We start from the raw sequence: 24,672 nt of genomic DNA, 5'->3' as shown, positions 1-24,672 counted from the left end.
AGAGATGGATAGAGCAGAAGAAAGGATGGGTGGGTAGAACTCAGGGACAGGGGGAGGAAGCCACTGTTTGGTTCACTTTCAAAGCGAGTCTTACCCTGGTCTTGTCAGCTGATGGGTTAGTCAGTGTGTGTGTGTGTGTGGTTATGTCAGTGCTGCGGGGGATGTACGACTGTTTTAAATGGGGTCTCCTGGGTAAACTCAACCAGACATCAATTGTGGGTTTTCATCAGCTTTTGGTAAACACTCTTCTTCTTTAGCACCCCCCACCCCACACTGACGAGACGGGGAGCTTCTCATCTGCGCTCTTCAGGTTGCCCTCCCTGAGTAAACTCACCTCAGCATGTGTGATCTACTAATGATAAGAGCTGTAAGCTCATTTCCTGCTTCACTGGTTGTGGGGGAGGGGCCAAGCCTTTATTGTCATGCTGTCACAGAATGGACGAGTGTTGCTATGATGTGAATACATGTTGTTAAGGAACGGTAGCTGAAACTAGAAAAGTCAGTATTAAATGTATATCTGCCCCATGTGTTTAGGTGTGAGGCAAAGGTTTCCGAGGGAGATGACTATCTTGAGGAGGTACATGGAGCTAGACACTGTGAAATGAATCGATAGCTCAGTATTAATGTTGGAGGGAATACTTGATTTGAATCCATTGAGACAGTTGGGTTGCTAGCTTCAGCCAGTCAGATTCAGGCCTCTGTGGGCGGTGAAGCGGCCCTAACGTGTCCCTGTCAATCTGCTATAGTCATATGTTAGCCATCAGCCCCTGAGCAGGTGGGGGTGTACTGTGTGTGTGTGTGTATGTGTGTGTGTGGAGTTGGAGTGGTGGTGATGTACAAGTACTGACGAGGTTCAAGGTCACTTTAGTGTGACATACTTCCATATTGCAACAGTCATTTTCCTACCGTCAGACCAGATTGCACAAAGACCCCTCCAGAACGTCATTCAGTACACCACAAGTGTATCATCTAGCTAGCCCAAAGAAATGAGAAATTAAAAGCTTAGCAAAATTGGAATCAAAAGGGTTAAACTGATGGTTTGAGGGTGTGTACAGTTGCCTTAAAATGATGGCCTCAGAGAAGAATGGAAGACTGTATTTATATGGGTTAACTGCAATATATCCAGCCCAGTTTCCAGGACTGTGGTTTGAAAAGCATTGTTATTAATATGCAACAGGGAGAGCTAGGCACCATGGCTGCTGGGGTGTGAATATTTCTTCCTGGGAAGCCAGACACGGTTGCCATGCTGTTACACAAGCTCTTCTGCTCTGTGCCTGGCTGCATAAATCAGGAAGGCTCATCAGACAGCAGCCTCGCTGGCTCTCTGTCTGGTAAGATCATTCATATCCTTCACTTTCAACAGAGGAAGGCTCAGCAGCTTCACTTTGATTGGATGAATTCTCTGAATATTGAGTCTGGATATAAAAAAATGTTTTATGGGCAGAGTAATTTAAAACCTTGACTTCATTGGCTTATATGTGGAATATGTCCTCCTGCCATCTTAGGTTGTAAAGATGTGGTCAGCTGTGTTCAGATCTGGGGGAGGTGAACATTATGTAACCTCAGCATCTATCACTCTTGTCATCTAGCATGGAAAAGTGAAAACTCTTGGCTTAAATTGCTCCCCTTCCCTCAGGAGCTCAGTGTCTCTGCCTCTCTTTGCCTCAGTTTATCTGTCTTTAATGTGGCTATCCATGTATCTCATTGTCTCTCTCTTTCTGTCTTTGTGTCAATGTTTCTCAGTCTCTATCTTCCTACTCTCTCTTTTTCCCCTCTCTCTTTCCTCCTCTCTTTCTCTTTCTTGCTTGCTCTCTGTATATCTCTCTCTGTATCTCTCTGTATCTCTCTGTATCGCTCTCTGTATCTCTCTCTCTCTCTCTCTCTCTCTCTCTCTCTCTCTCTCTCTCTCTCTCTCTCTCTCTCTCTCTCTCTCAGTAGTCCCTGACTCAGTCATATGTCTTTTATTTGTCTGTTCTCCATGTCACATCAGCCTTGTGGAGGCCCTGCAAGTTCACTAATGACTATGATTACACACTAACTGTTTGACATTCCACTGGGGAAAATGATCATTGAATAATAGGCCTTGTTTTGAGTGAACAGCCAGTGTGCTGCACACTAATGCATCATTTTACATCAAGTTTTATAATTTTTCTTTCTGATGTATAGATGACATTTATACAATACTATTAAATCACCGATATACAGGATATTAAGGTAGAACTTCCAGGTTCAATCTCATGTTCTCTAAAGATAGGCCGGTGGCATAAACTGTAACAATAAGGTTGATTTGTAATGTTCCTTTTAAAACACTCCAGGACCTGTATTATTTACAACATGTTAAGTAGACAGCAACGTGTGGAGAGGGTTGCCACCTGGGGCTGTCTAGGTTGGGGTGTGGGCGGACTATCACCACACCCATGTAGTGTGAGCCTCCTTGCATCACAAGCGCCTCATTACATCAGACCATGGGAGGTGGCTCAGGTGAAAAGAAGAAAAGCTACAACCTGCCTTGGGAAAAGCAAAAGAAGCTGTATCATGTATAAAACAGCACGCAGCAAGTGGAGCCCTGTTGCAAGCCCATTGTAGTCACCATTATAATGTTCAGTCGTTTGACTGTGTAATTGTACTCCCCATGAAAAGCTTTGTTGCAGGGTCATTTAGCATAAGCTCAGTCAGAAATCTGAGGTAATTGTTTATTCAACATGATCCAGATTAGCTTCATTAGCATATGTTGGCCTCACTAATTATGATGATATGTCCTGCTGTTACAAGTGTGGTAGAGACGTATAAATGTTCTGCGTATGTGTCATGTAAAAAAAAAAAAAAACTTTATTACTTCTCTCACTTTGAGAAGCACATGTGCTCTTAAACAAGTATAATGTTTATATGTGGGCAGCAATGTGTGTGTGTGTGTGTGCATGCTGTGCAATACACTCCAACTGTCAAACTGGAAAAAATATTACACACTGAAGTCACAGTAATTGAGAGGTAATACATTTCTGTGCAGTATGTAGACAAAACATACAGTAGTAATGATTACCTTCCCTGACACAGATATTAGGGATCGTCAACTGATTGATAATGTATCCAATGTGCTTTTGCAGCATGCTGTACATATCCCTATGTGTGAGGCACATTACTCACAGGCACCGGGAGCAACAGGGCACTAACAGCACCATTATGTCTTTAGCATTATATGTATTTATAGAAGTCTTTCCGAAACTGCTGTATTCTAGTATGGTTGTTCTTGCCTGTTTTTTCTTTAGTGCTTTTGGGGAGGAAATGTATCGCACACGACAACTTTCACTTCAGAGATAGAAATCACTGGGCCGGCGGGGCCTTTGGGAAGGAAGTTTGCTATTTACAGTCCCTCTGAATTTCATTTGATGTCCAGTACTGTTGGAAAACAGTGCACATACACCGAGCCAGTGTTCTCTGGAGCTTAGATGGATGGTAGATAGGACGTATTCCTAATCCTCCTCTTATGGTATCCCTTTGCAGAGGATTGCTCAACGACTAAACTGTGCCCTTTCTCTTTTTCTCTCTCTCACTCTAGCTGGCTAGAAGCTATATCATCAATGTTATTCTTACGCTCCTCCCCCTCTCCACCCCCCCCCCCCCCCCCCCATAAAGCAAAAATGTGATATATTGAGTGATGGTGAGGATCTAATTATTTCTTAATGATCGTCCAGATGGAAATCTGTCTCAGAAAGGTCACCCCCATCTCCCTCTCATTCTAACTCCCTCCCCCTTTCTCTCTTTCCTTCTCTCTCTTTATGTCTCTCCGTATTTTCTTGACATAGTTTAGCTGCCGCCGAATCAATTATGATTCAGCAGTAGAATGACCTTGACGACAGCGACCCGGGCCTCTTTGGGAGTGGTTGCTGTGCGTCAGCCAGGCCTCTGCTGCAGTGGGAGGCCTCTGGACTGGGTGCTGCTGACCGGAGAACGTGTCCCTGGGGCTGGCTGACATGTCCTCTAGTGACAGAGCAGGCAGGCAAGGACCCCAGCAACAAGGGGGAAGGTTATCTTCAAAATCAAGCCAACTGTATCACAATGATCGCCCCTTCAAGTTCCCTTGAGGTTCTGTGAAGCTGGGCTGGAGTGTGTTGTGCCCACTTGAGGAGAGTGTGCAGAGGCTTATTACAAAGATTGTTCAAACAAGCCATTGTCCATTGCACTGATGCCGAGAGTGTGTTTTAAATGTGTTTTCTATACACAGCGATGTTTCACAGCACATGTTTCCCAATAGATGAGTCACCTTCTCAGAATTAGAACTTCTACTGTGCTTCCATCACCCAAGCTGAGTCTTCTACATACCCAACCATGTACCATGTACCATGTACCATGTACCATGCCTGCATGCAAGCACAACAACACAAATGCACAAATGGACTCACAAACACACATGCACACATGCAAGCACACATAACTGTGTTTTTCTAGTGGGGTTTTAAAGACCCCTGTATCCCTTGTACTCCTGTACCCAGAAGCATGCACACAAACACACACGGACACACACACACACACACACACACACAGACACACACACACGCATAAAGACAAACACAGACCCTGGCTAACATGGTATGCTACTCCTGTGTATTGGAGTGGGGATTTTAGGACAGTGTTCTCGTGTAGCTTTAAGAACACATGGCTACTTCACACTTCCTTGCAAGTGTGCGTTAAACCGTGATAGGAGGTGTTGCTTAGTAGAATGCATACAGGCTTGTGGCACCTCTTAAACAATACCTTGGTGCTTGTCAATAGCCAGCTTGCCACTGTCAATGTTCTCAGAATACTAATGTACTCCTTAGAATCCAAAAGTTATTGGCTTTAGCCAATGTGCTATGTGTGATTGAGAGTGAAAAGAAATGGGGAGGACAGTCATTATCGTATTTGTTCTGGGTGTTTGCCAGGAAAGGCTGATATGTTGTTGACGGGGAGGGGGTTTGGAGGGTGGAGAGGACAGAAAACACACACATACACACAAACACACACACATATACACACATATACACACATATACACACAAACACACACATATACACACAAAAACAAACACATACACACAAACACACACACATACACACAAACACATACACAAGCTGATTGAGTGTCTAGTGATGAGGTGCAAACATACATTGGCAATAGCACCCTCCCGCCTCAACCTACATGGATTTTGTCTGGCTTTTCTGTTTACATCTCATTGGCAAGGACGTCCACATACCATAAACGACAATACAATTGACTTCCTATTCAAACCCAGGGGCTTAGGATCTGTCGAAGCTAGAATGTGAATATAAGAACAGAATCAATTATAATTTAATTATATCTGTAGGGAGCTGAGAACCTCCCTTTCTGGATTTAGTCAGAATGGTCAGCTGGAAATAAGCTCACCTATTGATACTATTTTTGAAAGGGCTGGGACTTCAACTATGGTTTCAACAAAGATATGATTATCCAATCTGTACAATTGTTAAAATACATTGACCATTATGTGCTTTAGATGAAAGACCCCACTTAAGGGGAGATCAAATTCCACTCCTTTAGAAATTCCTCTTGATGTTTACTATAAGTAGCCAGTCCAAGTTCATCTGAACCGAGGGTAACTCCCAAATGAACATCTGTTAAGTGAAATGAGAGTATTTGGTATGCCTTCAGGCTAGAACAGTACATCCATCAGTCCCATCCCCTTCAGAGAGAGAGAGAGACAGAAAGAGAGACAGAAAGAGAGACAGAAAAAGAGCGTAATCGAGAACCTGTTTGAAATTGTTCCCTGTGCACACCCACACACACCCACACACGCACACACAACATTATTAAAATGCTGCTTACTGAGGTTAACAGGAAGCAGGTCTTCCACTCCCGTAGGTGCTCAGGAGGCACAGGGGCTTTGGAGGAGTCAAGAGTTGAGGTCTGAAACTTTAATAAGATACTGTGTCAGGAAGACCAGCCAGCGCTAGCCCCATTTCAAGAAATCTTACTAAAAGAAATGTCCCAGTGTCCTGATTGAGAGAAAGTTGTGAAGTCCACTCTCATGAATGCGAGCATGAACATGAAACAGAAGAGTGGAGGAGAGATAGAGGGATAGAAGAAAGAGGGAAACACATGCTGTGTGCATGTGTGTGTGCGTACGTTTGTACATATGGCCATATACACGTGTGTCCTTCAAATGTTTATGTGAGTGTGTGTGTCTCTGTGTGTGAAATCTGCATATGAAGAGAAAAGCAAGGTGTCTAACTGAAAGGCTCTCTGTATTGACATTGTTGCTATAGCTGAGTGTGTGTGTGCGTCATTGCCTTCCTGGCTGGAACAGATGTCTGGGGCCGAACAGTCACAGAGTAGGAAGAATAATTCAAATGAGATGTATTCAAATCACACAGGGCTTCCTCCCTCGCTGATCATTCCAAACAGTGACTTTGCTTCACTGACGTGGGTTTCTGAAAACTGTTTGAAGTCAAAAGGTCAGCGTTACTAAGGAACCTTGGATAGACAATGGCAGCATCCGGGTTTGGGGCATATTTGGGTCATTATGAAGTGGCTCCAGGAATATTAGGCAATATAATAATATAACATGGCATTTTTCAGCAGTATAAATCATATTATCTGTTTGTCAGTAACCTGAAGAATGAGGCTTTGTTTGGATATGCAGCAGTATATGTCAGTAGAAGCTTTTTCTACATGACGTAAGGTGGATTCTGGTGATGCCTTTATAGGCTGGAAGCTAGGGCAGCCATATAGGGCAGCCAGCCCTCCACCTTCAACTTTTCATCTAGTCCGCTCTTATTTCCTCCATCCCTCCTCTGTTACCCCTGGCAACTCTCACTGGGTCAGGACAGACACATGTTGTCATGGTGACCCGCCATTAGCTGCACCCCTTTTTTCGATTGATCGTTCTCTTTGACCCGTGTTTAATTTTTTCATTGTTTGTCATGTATTTCATTTTCCCGAGTGAAAATCTGTGGTGTTTTGTGAGCGGTGGGGCCTTGAGGGAGGCTGAGGTCACTGGTGACAGAGGTGTTAGTGGGGAGAAGGCTGCTTTAAAGAGATAAGCAGATAATGGCAGAATAAGACGCCAGTTAATACTGTTGAACTGGAAAAGCTGCTTAGTGGTTGTTGCTAGAGGAAGGAGGAGGAGGAGGAAAAGGAGGAGTTTAGAGGGACCCATTTTGTATTTGTATTGACTCCTGCAAATCATGTAGCTTTCTACTACAGAGACTACATAAACGACTTGTTTGCTTGAGCCTCTTCTGTAGCACCGGTAGAATGCTACAACACAATATAGCTTTATTAGTTAATTTGACAAGAGAGATTTGTCATTTTACTGTCTGTACCCAACACATGAGCACAGAGGCAGTCTAAGGTGTCGCCTCAAGAACACAAGGTTAAGTGCCTTGCTCAAGGGCACAGCAGTGGTAGTGTAGTATGTCAGTATTGAGCCCTCCCACTGCCCCCAGCTGCGGCTCCTGACACCTGCACAAAGGGTCCTGGGGAGGGATGCTTCTGAAATCCTTCCCAGGTCCCCAAGACCCCACCCCCTCCTCCCCTCACCCCCTCCTCCCCTCACCCCCTCCTCCCCCCACCCCCTCCTCCCCTCACCCCGTCCTCCCCTCACCCCCTCCTCCCCTCACCCCCTCCTCCCCTCACCCCGTCCTCCCCTCACCCCCTCCTCCCCTCACCCCCTCCTCCCCTCACCCCCTCCTCCCCTCACCCCCTCCTCCCCTCACCCCCTCCTCCCCTCACCCCCTCCTCCCCTCACCCCCTCCTCCCCTCACCCCCTCACCCCCTCCTCCCCTCCTCCCCTCCTCCCCCCTTCCACTCCTTCAGATCCCTCCTGTCCCAAATGTCATCCTCCTTAGCTGGAGTTTCCTCCCATGGGTTTCTAATCCGACTTAACTCTGGGATGGGGGCTGAGTCGATGCTACCACAGATGTTTAGAAGAAAACCCCTGTGTTAAAATGGAAGTGTTAAACAGCAGAATAAGATGACATCACGGTTGTTAGTCTAGGTCTCGTTTATCTTTATTCGAAGATCAAGACTTGTTTTAAACGTTGTTTTCACCCACAGACAGATATCATTATATTATTATAGATGATGGATATCTCTAATGCTTTCTTTTCTCTCTTTCTTTCACCAGATGGAAGATGTTATAGCCCGTATGCAAGACGAGAAAAATGGAATTCCCATCCGGACGGTGAAGAGCTTTCTATCCAAGATCCCAAGTGTATTTTCAGGTAACATAAGCCTTGTTTTTGTAGTCTGACTGAGGTGTTGCTGTGACTCAGACTATGTTTGCTTTTGCACAATAATGTAATCCTGCCTGGTTTATTGCGTGTGCTACTGTATTGTCATGGTGATAGTGATATAAATAATAAATCACGTCATGGCATGTCATGTGAGGAGAACAAGTACATCAGATATCAGAGAGGAGGATTGGTTTATTCAGCCATTCCACGGGGTGTGATATTATATGCTTGAACAGGTGTCCAGGTTCTCGGAGGGAGACAGAGAGTGCTAGATAGATAGAGGTAGAGAGCTAGAGAGAGAAGAGAGCAGAGAACAGAGATAAATAAACCATATGGACTACCATGGTTGAAACTGTTCAGTAGCTCATTAAAAACACACCTACTGTTAAGTACAGGTGTGTGGTTTAACATTCATCTCATCATTCATCAGAGGAAAACGATTTTGAGGGTTTGTGGAGAGCTAGACTACCAAGCAGTACAGAATAGCAAGTCTCCCCTGTATTTCTAGACAGCCGAATCGATGAAAAACAGGGACTGCTATGTGCCTGACAGTTTTCCCCTGCTATCTGGTTAAAGGCGCTCGGAGACGCGATAAGCCAGCTGGCTCAGCTTGCGCTCCTTGCTGTAAATATGATATGGAGCAGAGCTAAGGCACACTGTCTAGATGGTGATTGGTGATGAAACTCCTGAACATCACCGCAACACTGATGACTGCTCTTTTACCCATCAAATCATGTTGACTCAGCCCACTCCAGGATCATAAAGTTTTTCCATAATCGTACAATATGTCATTATTTTCAAAGCCAGTTGAGGTAGCCTACTGTTTATGGTACTATACATATTTTGTTTTATATCTCATTTTATATATTGTTTTGTACATTGTATAGTATTGTTTTGATTAATTTGTTGTACATTTTCTACTTTTTAGATCAAAGATTCTTATGTTAATTGTATGTACCTTCCTGCCACCGTAAATTCCTTATTTGTGTGAACTTACTTGGTGAATAAAGCTGATTCTGAATCTGATTCTGATTCCGATTCCGATATTCCATTAGCTAGCTACTTAGCTAAGGTAATTCACTTAGCCTCCACTCTCCAATGTCTAATCTCTGTCTGATGCTTACAGCCTAGCTCAGTTTGAGGGAGCTGGCAGTGTGATGGGCTGATATCAAGTGGGTTTCTATACCCTGGCTGGGTGTAATGCTGTGGCATTTGTGTGCAGGGTAGCTGTTAATGAGGCTCATGTAGGGGCTAGGTCTGCTGCTGCTGATTCCTCCTCCAGAGTTACGTAACAGAGAGTCTTACGTAACCGTGTTCAATAGATGACATTTGAAAGGTACAGGTCTCTTCACTGCCGCTCGTTCTCCATCTCTCTGCATCTCTCTCTGTCACTCTCTCTCCCTTGCTTTCACTCAATTTCACTTCTCTCTCTCTCTCTCTCTCTCTCTCTCTCTCTCTCTCTCTCTCTCTCTCTCTCTCTCTCTCTCTCTCTCTCTCTCTGCCTCTCTCCCCCCAACCCTTTCTCTCTCTCACCCTCTCTCCCTCAGCCCTCTCTCTCCCTCAGCCCTCTCTCTCTCTCTCTCTCTGTCTCTCTCTCTCTCTCTCTCTCTCTTTCTCTCTCTCTTCAATGTGGATTTTGTACAGCAGTTGAGGAGTTAGTATGTATTCAGAGATAGACATTTGGAGGAGCTGTGAAGCATAACCATCATAAGTGTGTTTCCACCTGGCCCGGCGGTTATGCAAGCATACAGGATCCTGGAGCAGGTTCAGAACACACATCCCTAGAAGGGACCATCTAGGGATCAGACCTAACTTCTCCTGCCTGTTTCATTCTACACCATTTATAAGAGGAATAGGATAAGAATGTTGTTGTTGTTGTTGTTGATGTGTATCTCCCATCCTCTGTCCTGCTGTTTCTCAGTGCTTCCTCACTCCCTCCCTTCCTGGCTCTCCACACCTGTGGAAGGCCCCACCGCTGGGTAACCTTTAGACCCCAACCTCCTCACACACTCAGACATCTATTATTCAGCCTGATTGATAGGTAACTGTCAGGATTGTTACTAAGGATGCCAGAAGAATGGGTCAATGATAGAGTATGAATTTGGGGAGTTCCCAAAGAAATAGGTTCCCAGAGAAATAGGTTCCCAGAGAAACACGTTCCCAGAGAAACAGGTTACCAGAGAAACAGGTTACCAGTGAAGCAGATGGTGAGGAGCTGGCATGAGCACTGCATTCCTGATTCAATTGATGTGAAATCCCTTATCAATTTGTTTTCCAACTAGTCCCTCTCTCTCTCTCTCTCTCTCTCTCTCTCTCTCTCTCTCTCTCTCTCTCTCTCTCTCTCTCTCTCTCTCTCTCTCTCTCTCTCTCTCTCTCTCTCTCTCTCTCTCTCTCTCTCTCTCTGTCTCACTCACAAGCACACTCACCCACAAACACCCACAAAAACATGCACGCACTGCACTCAGAACAGAGTGGTGTTGAGAAACCTGTTGGTGCCTCCCTTAATCCCAGTTGTTGGCAGAACCCTTCAGAAAGTCATCTGATGAGATGGCAAATCTTCAAATGAGAGGGAGAGGAGGATGGGGTGGGGTGAGGATAGAAAGAAAGAAGAAAGAAAGAGGAAAGACTGGAGGCTTGTTTATCTCCATATGGACCCCTCCCCTTATACCCCTCCCCCCCTCCTCTCTCTCTCTCTCTCTCTCTCTCTCTCTCTCTCTCTCTCTCTCTCTCCCTCTCTCCCTCTCTCTCTCTTTCCACACCCCTTTTCTGTCTCACCCTGCCACTCCATTCTGTCAGTTGTGTTCAGAGTTACAGCTGAAGAAGTGATAATTAAAAGAGTATAAATTTAGCAGAGAGAAACAGCTGGTGTTGACTATGTGTGAAGGTGGCCATGCGGCAGGTAGCAGTGGGTTGTCCCTCCCTCCCTCTCTCTCTCTCTCTCTCTCTCTCTCTCTCTCTCTCTCTCTCTCTCTCTCTCCCTCTCCCTCACTCTGTCTGTTTTCTTCTCTCCCCCACCCCCCTCTTCCCTCACCTCTTTTTTGTCCCTCCGGCCCCCATCCCTCACTCTCTGTACACCACCTTGTCCCCACACTCCTTTTCTCCTTTCTTTTTCTTACTATCCGTATTCCATTTCCTGCACACTGCTTGTCTGTGTGTGTGTGTTTGCTGACTGTGTATGACTTAAGTCATTCTTATTTGATGGTGGAAAGGGACTTTTCTCTTGATAACTGGAAACATTTAAATTGTAATACTTTTCATCACCAACATCTCCAGTTGCTTGTGGTTCAGCTCAATGTGTGAGCTGAGTTAGTCTCTAAGATTCAATTTGCATTCTAATGGTACTTCATCCGTTCAAGCCACAGAATCCAACTTTAGTTTTCACCTTTTGCTGCATGGTTGGAGTTGGACACAAGACCTATGAATTCATTAAGAACTGAAATGAACAGTGTTCGGAGTTGTCTTTGACAACGTCCCCACTTCCGCTCCAGTCTGATTTTCACACAGACATGCTGGCCTTATGGGTTTGCTTTCTGTTTTTGTTGATTCAGGTTCAGACATTGTGCAGTGGATGACCAAAAACCTAAACATTGAAGATCAAGGTAAGATGATTCTGTGGGTGTTTGTTCAGGTTTGTCCTCGAATGGCTGTGGTGAAGTGCAGTAGCCCAGGCTCTCGCTGTGCAGCCACAGGCACAGGGGCTCAGATTAGAAATTATCCTGTGGGACTCTCAGGCTTCTATTCCCCTCTGCCGTCTGTCCCTGGTGAGCATGCAGGGAAGAGAGGTGCTGCGTTGGAACTCTCATCACGTTTCAGCCCCAGGCTGCATGTGTGAATGTGTGTGCGTGTGTATCGGTGTGGGTGTGTCCTAGATCCCAAGTGGCCCTCTGCTGTTGATTCTGTCTTTCGTTGAATCCCGAGGGGCAAGAGAGGCACACACACACACATGCCGACACGCACATACACACATACTTACACACACACTTACACACACTTACACACTCACTCAGATGAGGAAGTAAGGGGACACAACAGTGGCGAGAGGGAGATCACATTCCATCAAACCCCAAATAAATCACCAGTAAATGTAATACAGAGCAGTGGTTAGAAGATGTCTTGTCCAGCCCATCCTGCTCTCCACTCTTCTCTTCCTCCTCCTACCCACCCTTCTTCCCTTCATTCATGTCCATCTTGGCAGCTGCCCGCTATCAAGCCTCATGGGAAATCAGCACACTGGGCCGAAGTGAGAGACATGTCGAGAGAGGAACATCTCTTCTACCCAATAACCCGCTCCCCTGCTCACAGCTCACACTGTACTGCTCTCTCCTCACAAGTCTCCCCCTTCTCTCTCCACACACCCCCATTCACCCCCTAAACTTTTTACCCCCTCTCCAGATATCCCTCCCAGCCTTTTGAGAGTGCTCCTGAACAAAGCATCTGAGCTGTTAAGCCCCTGTGCTATAGTGTGTGTGTGTGTGTGTGTGTGTGTGTGTGCTCATGGTTGGCGTAAGTGTGTGCCTTATGCAGCCCCTTCAACCGTGACCCCTCATTAGAAGAGCTTTACCATACAGAGAGAGAGAGAGAGAGAGTCTGGAGGGAGCATGCTAGCTCTGCTTTGAATTAGTGCAGGGATGAAAAACATGGAATAAGACTTCCTAGAATGCACGTCATGCACCTTTGGTATTCAGATCTCTAATTGGTGGACCAGGGAAATCTTCAGATGACCGTTTAAGGAAGTTTTTTTATGGCATTATCTTGTCAGCACCTCATAAAGTTTACCTAACAAATGGCCATAGCCATACAGAGGATATTTTGGTCGAGGATTTCCATTTCCATGTTAATGCCTTTTATAGATTCTCTGCTGAAACTGTGTCTCAAGACTCTTCGTCCACCTGCTGACCAAACCCAATTAACCTAGCCAGCAGGGGGTACAGCCATAAACACTTGATTGGCTGGCAGCGATGGAGAGACTAACAGACTATTGAATTGTCTTTCCTCTGATTGAGCTGACGTCCAAGTTAAACTCATTAAGACAGAAAAAGAGAGAAAGCGAGAGACAGACAAAGAGAGAGAGAGAGAACAAGAGAGGAGAGAGAGAGACATAGAGACATAGAGACAGAGACAGACAGACAGATTGAGCCAGAGAGATGGAGAGAGACAGCAGATCTGTGTGTGTTTATGTGAGTTGTGAGTGTGTGTGTGTGTGTGTCATTATTCAATTACTCTGAAAGCTGCCCTAGAGCGGTGGGTTGTAATGAATGGTTCTGTGATAGAGTCATCCAGGGTTGGTATTTGAGAGGTGAGCCTCGAAGTGTTTGCTGCTTATCTCATCTCTATTGTCAATCACTCAGTCATTGATTACTGAGTGTTTTTTAATCATTGTCATCATTTCCACAGTAGATCATCCTAGCAACTCACCTGCTTGGCATTTGTGCGCATTCACGCCATTGTGATTGAAGATGGTAAATAGTGTCCTGGAACATGTTGGTGTAGGTAGTCTACACTAGACTGGTGTATTCTATTGTGTACTTAAGCCTGTAATCATGAACCACGAACACACCCTAATTGTATGTCCCCAGCTGATTGGACGAAATCTGTCAGTAGGAGGCCAGGGGTTGAAGAGCTCGGATCATGTGACCTTTCCATGACAGAATGGTCAGCATGAGTAAGGAACAGGGTTCACAGACGTCATTATATACAATGGATAGACAAGTTCAAAAATAGGGTGCACAGAATGTTTCCTTACATGGTCAAGCATAGTGAGCACATGGATACAGTAGAACAGGCAAACAGGTGACAACGTTGTAACTCATATAAGTCAGTTTCTGCATATTTCCTGCTTCCTGTCTCCCAAGAGTCTGACCATAGTGTATAGCAGGTTCTACTATATGCGGACTGTGAGGGGCCTTCACATATCACCCGCTTCACCACAGTATCTGTGCAGCTCTGTGGCCTTGACCTAACCTGTGCTTTCTGTGACTGTCTGTGAGTTATCTCAGCTTGTACTAGCCTAGATGGAGGACCATGAAATGGGGTGGAACAGAACGAGAGAGAAAGAACGAGAGATAGTTTGGAGCTCTGAATTCAGCTGCGAAATTGCTCTCTGACTACTGTTCCTGTTCTGAATAGACTGTCTGACTCAAAAAGAGAATCTAAAACTCTCACTGTGTCAGTTTCCTTCTCTCTCTCTCTCTCTCTCTCTCTCTCTCTCTCTCTCGCTCTCGCTCTCGCTCTCGCTCTCTCTCTCTCTCTCTCTCTCTCTCTCTCTCTCTCTCTCTCTCTCTCTCTCTCTCTCTCTCTCTCTCTCTCTCTCTCTCTCTCTCGCTCTCTCTCTCGCTCTCGCTCTCGCTCTCGCTCTCGCTCTCTCTTTCTCTCGCTCTTTCTCTCTTGCGTTCCCATCTATTTCCCTCAGCTTGAACAAAGTACATCTCCCCAGGTTGCAAAAGTACAGAACAGTACAGACTGTTTCTACATTTTGTCTTCTCGTGGGCACACTCTTTGACAGTGTCAAAGAAGGTCTGGAACACAAACTGTATTGTGCCTGCCTGCCAGCATGGGTGCGTAAGTGTGGGTGTTCTGGGGGCCTGTGTGTAGACACCTGAATACACACACACAGGCACAGACATTCACCCCCCCTGCCGTACACCAAAGCCACTTCTCTTTTATCTGTGGACGAGATAGATCAAAGTATCCTGCTTTTAAAAATAGAGTGTGTAGGATGGGGGTTCATGCGTGGCGGCTGTACTTCTGCAGACAGACAATTCAGCTCATCCACCTCCTTACCTGACCTCCTGGGTCAACCCAGACAGGGATAGACGAGCAACTACTTTGTCGCACCTCCGAGCGACTGACAGATAGATGGACAGTCAATCCAAGCTGTCAACTCTCTCTGGGCCTCCCAGTGTCTCCTGCCCCCCTATCTCTCCATATGCATGCCTAGTCTTTCCTCTCTATCGCCTGTCTCACCCTCTTTCTCATTTTTCTCACCTTCCCCCCTCTTCCCCCCCCCCCCCTCAGAACCCCCCCTACCCCCTTCCTCCATCCACCCAGCCCACCCCAGCCTCCATCCCTCTGCCTCTTTTTTGGTGACATTTTGCCCAGTCATGCATGTCTATTAGCTGTGAACACAGGTGCTGGTCTGCTGGAGTGCCTTAGCGTGTTTGATCCAGGCTTTAAAAGGCCACTGCTCTGGTGCACACCAGTAAATGTGCTGAAATATTCATGTCGTCTTGTCTTATTCAGAGTACAGCCACACCAGCCTCGACCTGGGGCACAGAAAGAGTTGTTGTTGCTGCTATTAGTTGTGGGATGATGATGCTGTGTTTTTGATGTTGTTGATGTTGTTGTTGATGTTGTTGGGGATGCTGTTGACAGTGGAGGCACTACACCTGGGCACCCTGATGGCAGCTCACGGATACTTTTTCCCCATCTCCGACCACGTTCTCACACTGAAGGATGACGGAACATTCTACAGGTTCCAGGTATGTACCGCAGCTTCTACTCTGCCTCTTGGTACACTGGTGTCACTGCATGATCACAGTCACTTTGTTTAAATTATACAAACACATGCACCCTCCATACACATACACACACACACACACGCATACACGCATCTTTACTCCTAGATCTTGGTGCTTCCCTTAGCCTGGCCTGTATTCAACTCTCTTCAATAATAGGTATGCTAAATCATCTATTTATTCTCTCACCACATTTAAATGTCAGATGTTCCCTCTGCTCCTGAAATACACACAACCAGACACACACGCACACTACACACAGACACACACACACACACTAACCAGGACATGTCCTGCTGGGCTGGGCAGAGCTGGACTAAATATGGACTCTCTGATGCATATTTATGAGTCTTGGCTCATGCTGAGAATGGGACACCTTCATGACAGATAGGGTTATTATCATCTTAGAGGTCAGGTCAGGTGTTAAAGCTCCCTGTCCCTCCCTCTCTCTCTCTCTCTCTCTCTCTCTCTCTCTCTCTCTCTCTCTCTCTCTCTCTTTCTCTATGTATCTTTCTTTATATCTCTCTGTGTCTGTCTGTCTCTCTCTCTATGTATCTTTCTTTATATCTCTCTCTCTCTGTCTCTCTCTTCATGTATTTTTCTTTATATCTCTCTCTGTCTCTCTCTCTCTCTCTCTCTCTCTCTCTCTCTCTCTCTCTCTCTCTCTCTCTCTCTCTCTCTGTCTGTCTGTCTCTCTCTCTCTCTCTCTCTCTCCTCCTTTCTCAGACTCCATATTTCTGGCCGTCTAACTGTTGGGAACCAGAGAACACAGACTATGGTGAGTACATTACACGCACCACAACACCACAACACCACAACACCACACACACACCCATACACACACCCATGCAGGCATCACTGTCCAGTAAATCTGGGCTACGCTGCCTGAGAGTGGCCCAGATCTCCTGTCCAGATGGCTGTGGCAGATTTAATGGAGAAGAAAAAGGATGCATTTCTATGAAAAACAGAAGCTGATGAATGAAAGCTGCAGTGCTTGTGCAGGTACACAAACCAAGTACTAATAAATGCACATTAGGTATTGGAAGTGTGGTATATGACATGGTAATTATGTGTGATCAGAAATGTGAATGAGACCATCAATGCTGAAGAACGTGTGTTCTGGGGATGGTCAGAATTAATCTATTGTGGATTTATGCTATACAGATTAAGTGCATTTGTAGACATGGTCTGACGTAATCCTCAGCAGACAGTCATCCTATGACACCTGCTGGTGGTCAGATGGGGGCAGGGTGCGGCTGTGTAGGCATGTGTGAACGGCAAGCTCTGAGTCTTAGTGGCCCGGTGAACTACTGAAATACTAGGTAACACTGATAATCATACCGTATATTTAGGACTCGATAGGATATAAAATGCAGATACATAGATTTACATGATTTCATCCAGAAGAAGTTCTCAGTGTTTCTCCACCAAACAGAGCAAAGCTCCTAGTGGAGGGAGGGTAGAGGAAGTAAAGGAAGAGGGAAGAGAAAGGTAGAGTTGTAAGAAGAAAGGAGGAAATAAGCCTTGCTGCCTTTCTCCTGTGTGAGAGGTGTGATATGCATGCACACCCAGAGAAGTGACAGATCTACCTTAATCTCCTCTCTCCACCTCCCACTACTGGCTGACTGGAAAGGAGACACACAATCCCCTTTTAGTGAGAATACCTTACCGCTCTGAATGACTGCCACTAGCTTAATCCTCTATGCTACTGTGTGCTGTGTTATCCTACTCAAATGGAAACAGTATGTACAATAAATTGTTTTGAACACTATTGCTCTCAGCTTCAGTCTCTTCTCACAGTCTGTAGTTTTCTCCCCCTCCCCCAAAACTAGCTGGTTGGCTGGTTTACTCTATGGCTGGATGGCCGAGTGCATGGCTGACTGGTTTGCTGGCTGTATGACTTCTGGCTGACTGGCTGTGGCTACAGTATTTGCCCGAGTGGTTTGCTGGCTGTTTGGCTAGCAGGCAGGCTGATGTGCTGGTAAAACGGTACGGTCTCAGCAGGGTGATAGAGTAGTGCTGGAAAATGATCCTCATTAATTCCAGCAGAGCCCCTCTAACCATCTGCCTGACAGGGAAAGTCCCCCCAGGCTGCAGGGCTGGAAGAAGCTCTCTGTTGAGGACAGCTAGTCGGCTCAGATCTGCTCTCATCCGTGAACTCTGCACATATGTTGTGTTGTATGTGGATCCTGTCAAATCCAGTTGCTGTTGCGTTATATTTAGTTTCTGGTATATTCCAGCATCCTTGTGAGGTTTGCCCTTGACTGGCAACCCAGTTAATGTACGTGCTTTGGGAGACGCAGGGCTGTGTGTCTGGCTACTGGTCTGTCTAGGATCGAGCATCTCAAAAGATGTCCGCCTGTCATCCTGCTGTCACCGGATCCTGTTCACAAACAGGTCGCTGTTTGTTTCCTGCAATGATGTATTGCACCAGCCACTCCTTTGGTTTAACACCTCAGGAAAATGAGACAAAGGGACTCGAAGGAGAGCGGGAGAGATGGAGAGAGAGGGTGAGGGAGAGGGAGAGGGAGAGAGAGAGAGAGAGAGAGAGAGAGAGAGAGAGAGAGAGAGAGAGAGAGAGAGAGAGAGAGAGAGAGAGAGAGAGAGAGAGAGAGAGAGAGAGAGAGAGAGAGGGGAGAGGGGGAGGGGAGGGGGAGGGAGAGGGAGAGGGAGAGGGAGAGGGAGAGGGAGAGGGAGAGGGAGAGGGAGAGGGAGAGGGAGAGAGAGAGAGAGAGAGAAAGGGAGAAAGGGAGAGAGAGAGAGAGTAGACAGATCAATGAAGAACGTGTAGCAGTAAGTAGCAGTGCATGTCTCTGCAAGAGCTTGGTAACATCTTTCCCTCAGATGTCAAAATCACACTGCCTGTTTCCTATTCGATACCTCTCTTCTTTCTCTCAATCGGCAGTGTATAGATTAAGATGATTATTTTTCAGTTTGTACTGACTGGTTATCCCATTGCCTTGCTGGTTTCAACTATACCTCAGACTTGCCTGGCTGTTTCTCCCTTCTGTGCTGACTTTCTCTTGTGTGTGTCTTCTGGCAGCTGTTTACCTGTGCAAGAGAACCATGCAGAACAAAGCCAGGCTGGAGCTAGCTGACTATGAAGCAGTAAGCCCTCCCCTCCTCTCCGCCCCAGTCTCCCTTGATCTCACTGTGTGTGTGTGTGCATGTGCATGAGTGTGCGTGTTTTGCAAAAATGTTTCTGGGAATCAAGTTCCTCAGTGTCAGATTCTAGACAGATTGTGCTTCAAAATCTCACCTTCTCCCAAAAGCACTAATCAACCAGCTACTCTCTAGCATCCATTAACCATGCGTGATTGATTTAATAAGCTCTATGAAGAACTGAGACCTCCTATCTCTTTTCCCCTTTCTCGATCTCTCTCTTTCTCTCTGTTCTGCCTTTCAGGAGAGCTTAGCCAGACTACAGAGAGCCTTTGCCAGGAAATGGGAATTTATATTTATGCAAGCAGAAGCACAAGCAAAGTGAGTTGTACTGCACACAGTAACACAGGAAGCACACTTATGGGACTGAGGCTGATGTGGACTGTATTCAGACTGTCTTGTAAAACAGGTGGTGTTGTCCACTTCTCTGTGGTGACTCCAGGTCTCTATAAAGTCAATTTTTGGAACAATGTGTGTTTCACCTCTGTGTCACCCTATCTCTTTTCCTCTCTGCCTTTTGCTCTCTTTTTCTAGAGTCGACAAGAAAAGAGACAAGATTGAGAGGAAAATCCTGGACAGTCAGGAGAGGGCATTCTGGGATGTCCACAGACCTGTGGTCAGTGTAGACAATGCACACACACACACGTACACACGCATACGCAATGTCCTTGTCAGTGTCTCCGAGCCCTCCTCTCTCAATAGCTCATTAGCACCCAGCGTGGCTATGCAGGGCTGTGTGTTGGGGGCCTGTGGAAGCTATCTCTGCAGACTGCTACTCTACCTAAATACCACATCATGGACGTGGCTGCAAATTAGAAATGACTGATTCAATATCTCCTCACATGCAAGTCATCCTTCCAAGACTTCAATATTTATCAAATCAAGTTCTCCTCTGGGCTTAGTTAGAAAATGTTCATCCATATTGATAAAATAGATGATTTGATAAATGAGAGTAGTTTCTATATATTTCATAGAGTAGCATTGGGTTGTTATGAAAACGAAAGAACAGAATATTACTTAAAATTACAGAACAGACTGGTTGTTACATGTTACATAACAATCCTGTTATTTCCCCTATGTGAAACATTCTCTGTACCCTGTGAAACATCTCTCCACCTGATCATTGTGGTTATGCCTCAGGAACCTCTGACTTGTCTGCTTGCTTCTCATGGCAGCCCGGTGGTGTGCCTGTTTGTGTGAGTCTGTGTATCGTGTAATGCTCAAACGATACAAGTCTTAGTGTCTTTGTACTTTGTGCAGCCCACTATTGGTAGTGTGTCAGTGGTGAGGCCTTTGATTCCTAGTTGCTGGGAATAGGGGCACCTGTCATCAAAGCATGTTCTCTGTTACTACCTGAATAGCTTCACACTTGAGTGGTGCAGCCAATAGAAAATAGCAGATGAAAGAATGAAATCAGTGTCTGACCAACCACTGCTGGACTTGTTCGGGCTCATACACACACACACACTTTCAAGCGTTCACACACACACACACACACACACACCTACACACACACACACATTCAAGCACACACGCATACAAAATTTCAAGCACACACACAGACATACACACACACACACATGCACACACAAACTCACAAACCATGACATGAAAGAATGACTTATCTTTAAAGAGCTTCTCTCGGGCTGTAGATTCACTCACACTACGCAGTTTGATTCCATGATGCCAGTGCATATGTGAGTGGCTTGACTGTAGGACAGCCACAGGACATGGATCTAAGCCAGGCGGAGGAACACCCTTATAGAGTGGGATGATGAGAAGGTAAAGGAAAGTGATGAAACATGTATAGTCACAGCCTGCAATAGTATGAAGAGCATGTGATCCAGTAACCATTATAGTAAATCCTCAGTGACATTAGTTAAATAAAAAAAGGAATCAAATGCAAATGACTATAGGGTGATTAATCACAGTTTGAAATAAACTGTTAATTTGACGACTAGCCAGTGACATACAACATTGTCACATTATCTCAAGCTTAATCAGTATGGAAAAGTGTGAAGGAGAGATCTAGGTACAGTTCAGCCAACAGTCCAAGTAACACTTCAACCAGTGTTTCAAACAGTCATGAAACAATCATCATTTTACTCTCCTTTCTTTCCTGTCATATTGCTTCTCCAATGTAGCCAGCTGTTCATGCTAATTAGCAAAGGCTATTCAATAATATGCATAGTGTCAAATATCTCCAGTCCTCTCAACATAATAATTAGCACATCTCAAGCAGAAATGAAGAAAATGACGCGTAATTATGTGTGAAGTGGCATGGATCTTTATGCCCTCATTTTTCTCCCGGCTGTCCACCGAGTTCCTCATTGAAATTAAGAGCAACTTTTCAAAATAAGTTCTACTTAGTTATAGAAGAAGGTTGGTAACATTTCGTCGTTTTTAAAGATTAGCCAGGGAAGGTAAGTAAAGGTGAGTGACATTATACAGTTCCGAATTTTGGTAACATTCTGCTGTCCAATATTGGTAGTTTTCTTCCGTTCCAGCTATCCTTTAATACCTGTGTATCTTCTCTGCAAGGCTGATAGAGAGATGTGGTTTGGAATTCAGACTATTGAGCAGGGAACATCCCTGGACAGAGCATCAAAGCTGCTGCTGCTGCTGCTGGTCCTGGCTGTTCCCCTGTTGGGTATTCCTCCTCTCGTCTGTGTTAATATTTCAGTACAACAGACAAGCCCCCGAGACGCTGTGAGAAGGAGAAACTGCTAGGGGGGGCTGAGCTCTGTCCGATACAACACCCCAGGTGGCTGGTCCTTAGCACCGCACAGAGACACACTGTATCCCAGGCCCTCTTGCAGTATCGAGGCTGCATCCTCAATAGCTGTCAGGTTGGCTACTTTTGTTTCCCTTGTTAGAAAGGAAGGTAGGGAGGAAGGTCTCCTAATTTGGTCCATGCCGACACGAACCCTCGCTCACTAAGTCCATGGAATGAGATGCCCAAGCCTTCTGTTGTAATGTGTGTGTGTGTGTGTGTGTGTGTGTGTGTGTGTGTGTGTGTGTGAGTATGTGTGTCATGAAGCCAGAGAGAAAGGGGAGGTCTCAGACAGTCTCATTCATAGAGGGAGGGATGGATGAGTAGGAAGTAGGGCAGTCGTAGGGGGACACAGGACTACAGCTGTGATGAACACACACACACACACAAACTGCTGCTCAAGTCTAATTTACACTGTGTTTCTGCCTGCTCCTAATCTCATGCCTTGTTAATGACACATGGGCAGAACACAGCAGAGGAGTTCAAGCATGTAACATTAAACCCTCTGCTTTCTTCCTCTGTGCTTCCCAGCCTGGATGTGTCAACACAACAGAAGCTGATATCAAGAAGTCCTCCAGAATGAAGCAACCTCATAAAACCAGAAAGGTATGGCGAGTTCAAACACATACAAGTAGCCTGGGTGGAAAGACATCTGGCATGCTGATATCGCTTGCGTTGGTAAAGTAAAGTTCATGACACTCTCTTGACCCCCCCCCCCCCCAGTCCGTTTATGGTCTCCAGAATGACATCCGCAGCCACAGCCCCACCCACCCCCCCGCTCCTGAGGTCAAAGAGCCAACCGAGGAGGAGCTACAGGACCAGGTAGGTCAAAGTGTCAAACTGAGCTCTTGAAACAAGAGGCGTCTGAGTGCCACATTAGGAAGCCCTGCTTCATATCTGTGAATAATACCACCTCCTCTCATTCCTCCCTCCCTCCCTCCCTCTCTCCCTCTCTCCCTCTCTCCCTCTCTCCCTCTCTCCCTCTCTCCCTCCCTCCCTCCCTCCCTCCCTCCCTCCCTCCCTCCCTCCCTCCCTCCCTCCCTCCCTCCCTCCCTCCCTCCCTCCCTCCCTCCCTCCCTCCCTCCCTCCCTCCCTCCCTCCCTCCCTCCCTCCCTCCCTCCCTCCCTCCCTCCCTCCCTCCCTTCCTTCCTCTCCTTCCTCCCCTCCCTCTCTCCCTTCCTCCCTCCCTCCCTTCCTCCCCTCCTCTCCTTCCTCCCCTCTTATCCTTCCTCCTCTCCTTCCTCCCTCTACCTTTCAGATACAGTTCTGGCAGGTGCAGCTCGACAGGCATCGGTTAAAAATGTCCAAAGTTGCAGAGAGGTACCTTGGTGTATTGTTCTAAACTATTGAAATGGTAAACTGTATGTCTGCCAGTCATCTCTCTGCACTCTGCAGTGAGTGACTACTGGGACTGATTGTTGCATGTCTCTCATTTTCCTTCTTTTTCTTTTTTTTCTACCCGCCCTCTGGTTCTCTCTGTCTCTTTCTGTTCCCAGCTTGCTAAGCTACACAGAGCAGTATATGGAGTATGACCCCTTCTTCACCTCTCCAGATCCCTCAAACCCCTGGATCTCTGACGACACCACTGTCTGGGAGCTGGAGGCCAGGTTAGGAGCACTGTCTCTTGCTCTCCCTCTCTGTCTCCTGCTCCCTCTCTCTTTCCCCCCCCACCCTCTGTCTTTCTTGCTCTCCCTTTCTCTCTCTCTCTCTCTTGCTCTTCGCCCCCCCTCTCTCATCCCCCTCCTTGCCCCAGAATTCTTGTGGATTGGACCTTATCGCTGTGTTTCTCCGGGCATCTGGCCCTCTGCAGTCTGTCTCCACCTGCTAGGCTGTCCCAGCTGTTGTGCAGCCATGCTACATCATCATCAGCTTCATCCCGGCCCGCAGCCTCCAGCAGCACTGGAGCAGCAGCTGTCCCTGCGGCACCCAACCCCACATACATCACTCGGGGCCCCTCGCAGTGCCACTCTCTGTCATTTAGCTTTCACCTTGGCCCTCAGCACACCTCAGGATCAGTGTCTGCCCCCCCACACAGCTGTTCTCTACTCACTATGCATCAACGTCAACGCAGTCCTCTAACAGGCCTGCTGTCTCACTAACCATCATCTCAGCTGTGATGATAGTGCAGCAGTAGTGTAGTGACTTGCTATAGCCAGTCTACCGCTGCCCCCCTCCCATATCCCTCCATCCTTCTATCCTTCAACTGGCTAAACGTGTTTGCTTGTTTGCTGTGTCAACAGCAGAGATGACTTTATATGTCCAGATTACAGTGGATCTGTCATCCCTTATGATGCCAGGTTTCCAGGAAACCCTGCAGTGTGGACAGATAGGGAAGATAAACACAACCTGGCAACCCTGACTGTCTTCTTACAGTGATAATATAAAGTGGTAGCTGCCTGCTGGTAATACCAGTTTAGAACAAACAGTCAGAAGCGTGTGTCCTGTCTAAGAGTTTAGCTGTCCAGCAACAGGTCTTGACCCTGAGGCTGGGCTTGGGGATCTATGGAAGCGGGTTACCCTTTATTAAGATGAAATATCAGACTGCTCGGCTTTAAAATGCTATGTGTGTGTGTGTGTGTGTGTGTGTGTGTGTGTGTGTGTGTGTGTGTGTGTGTGTGTGCAGTAAGGAACCAGGGCAGCAACGAGTGAAGCGATGGGGCTTTGGTATCAACGAGGTTCTAAAGGATCCGGTGGGGAGAGAGCAGTTCCTCAAGTTCCTGGAGTCGGAGTTTAGCTCAGAGAACCTTAGGTGGGTGCTGAAACTAAGATGTTCTACTCACATACTGGTTAAACTGGAATATATCCTTATTTCTGGAGATTAAACAGGTAGGGCAAGAATCTCATCAGAAACATTTTATTTCTTGGTCCTGAAGTAGACTTCATAAAGATCTGAAAGCCAGAAACTTGATACTGAGTTGATTTTGTGGAAACATTATAAACTGTTCACATGCCAACATTTAGGATTTATGCTTGT

General features: G+C 46.3%; 1 protein-coding gene across 1 annotated transcript in view; it reads left to right on the top strand.

The window, feature by feature from the left end:
- Window positions 1-24,672, top strand: part of rgs7b (regulator of G protein signaling 7b) — a 35,495-nt gene that overhangs the window by 7,888 nt on the left and 2,935 nt on the right. The window contains exons 3-14 of the mRNA XM_084669968.1: window positions 8,141-8,237; window positions 11,798-11,848; window positions 15,621-15,727; window positions 16,490-16,541; window positions 18,807-18,871; window positions 19,170-19,246; window positions 19,460-19,541; window positions 22,230-22,304; window positions 22,422-22,520; window positions 22,957-23,018; window positions 23,195-23,305; window positions 24,322-24,447. Coding sequence (XP_084526094.1) covers window positions 8,141-8,237; window positions 11,798-11,848; window positions 15,621-15,727; window positions 16,490-16,541; window positions 18,807-18,871; window positions 19,170-19,246; window positions 19,460-19,541; window positions 22,230-22,304; window positions 22,422-22,520; window positions 22,957-23,018; window positions 23,195-23,305; window positions 24,322-24,447 — 1,004 coding nt within the window. The remainder of the gene's footprint in view (window positions 1-8,140; window positions 8,238-11,797; window positions 11,849-15,620; window positions 15,728-16,489; window positions 16,542-18,806; window positions 18,872-19,169; window positions 19,247-19,459; window positions 19,542-22,229; window positions 22,305-22,421; window positions 22,521-22,956; window positions 23,019-23,194; window positions 23,306-24,321; window positions 24,448-24,672) is intronic.

This window comes from Hypomesus nipponensis, chromosome 13 (genome assembly GCF_054491055.1).
Source record: "Hypomesus nipponensis isolate SF chromosome 13, ASM5449105v1, whole genome shotgun sequence".
Classification (NCBI taxonomy): Eukaryota; Metazoa; Chordata; class Actinopteri; order Osmeriformes; family Osmeridae; genus Hypomesus; species Hypomesus nipponensis.
The sequence above is the reverse complement of the archived record's forward strand: the minus strand, read 5'-3'. Positions and strand labels throughout refer to the sequence as shown.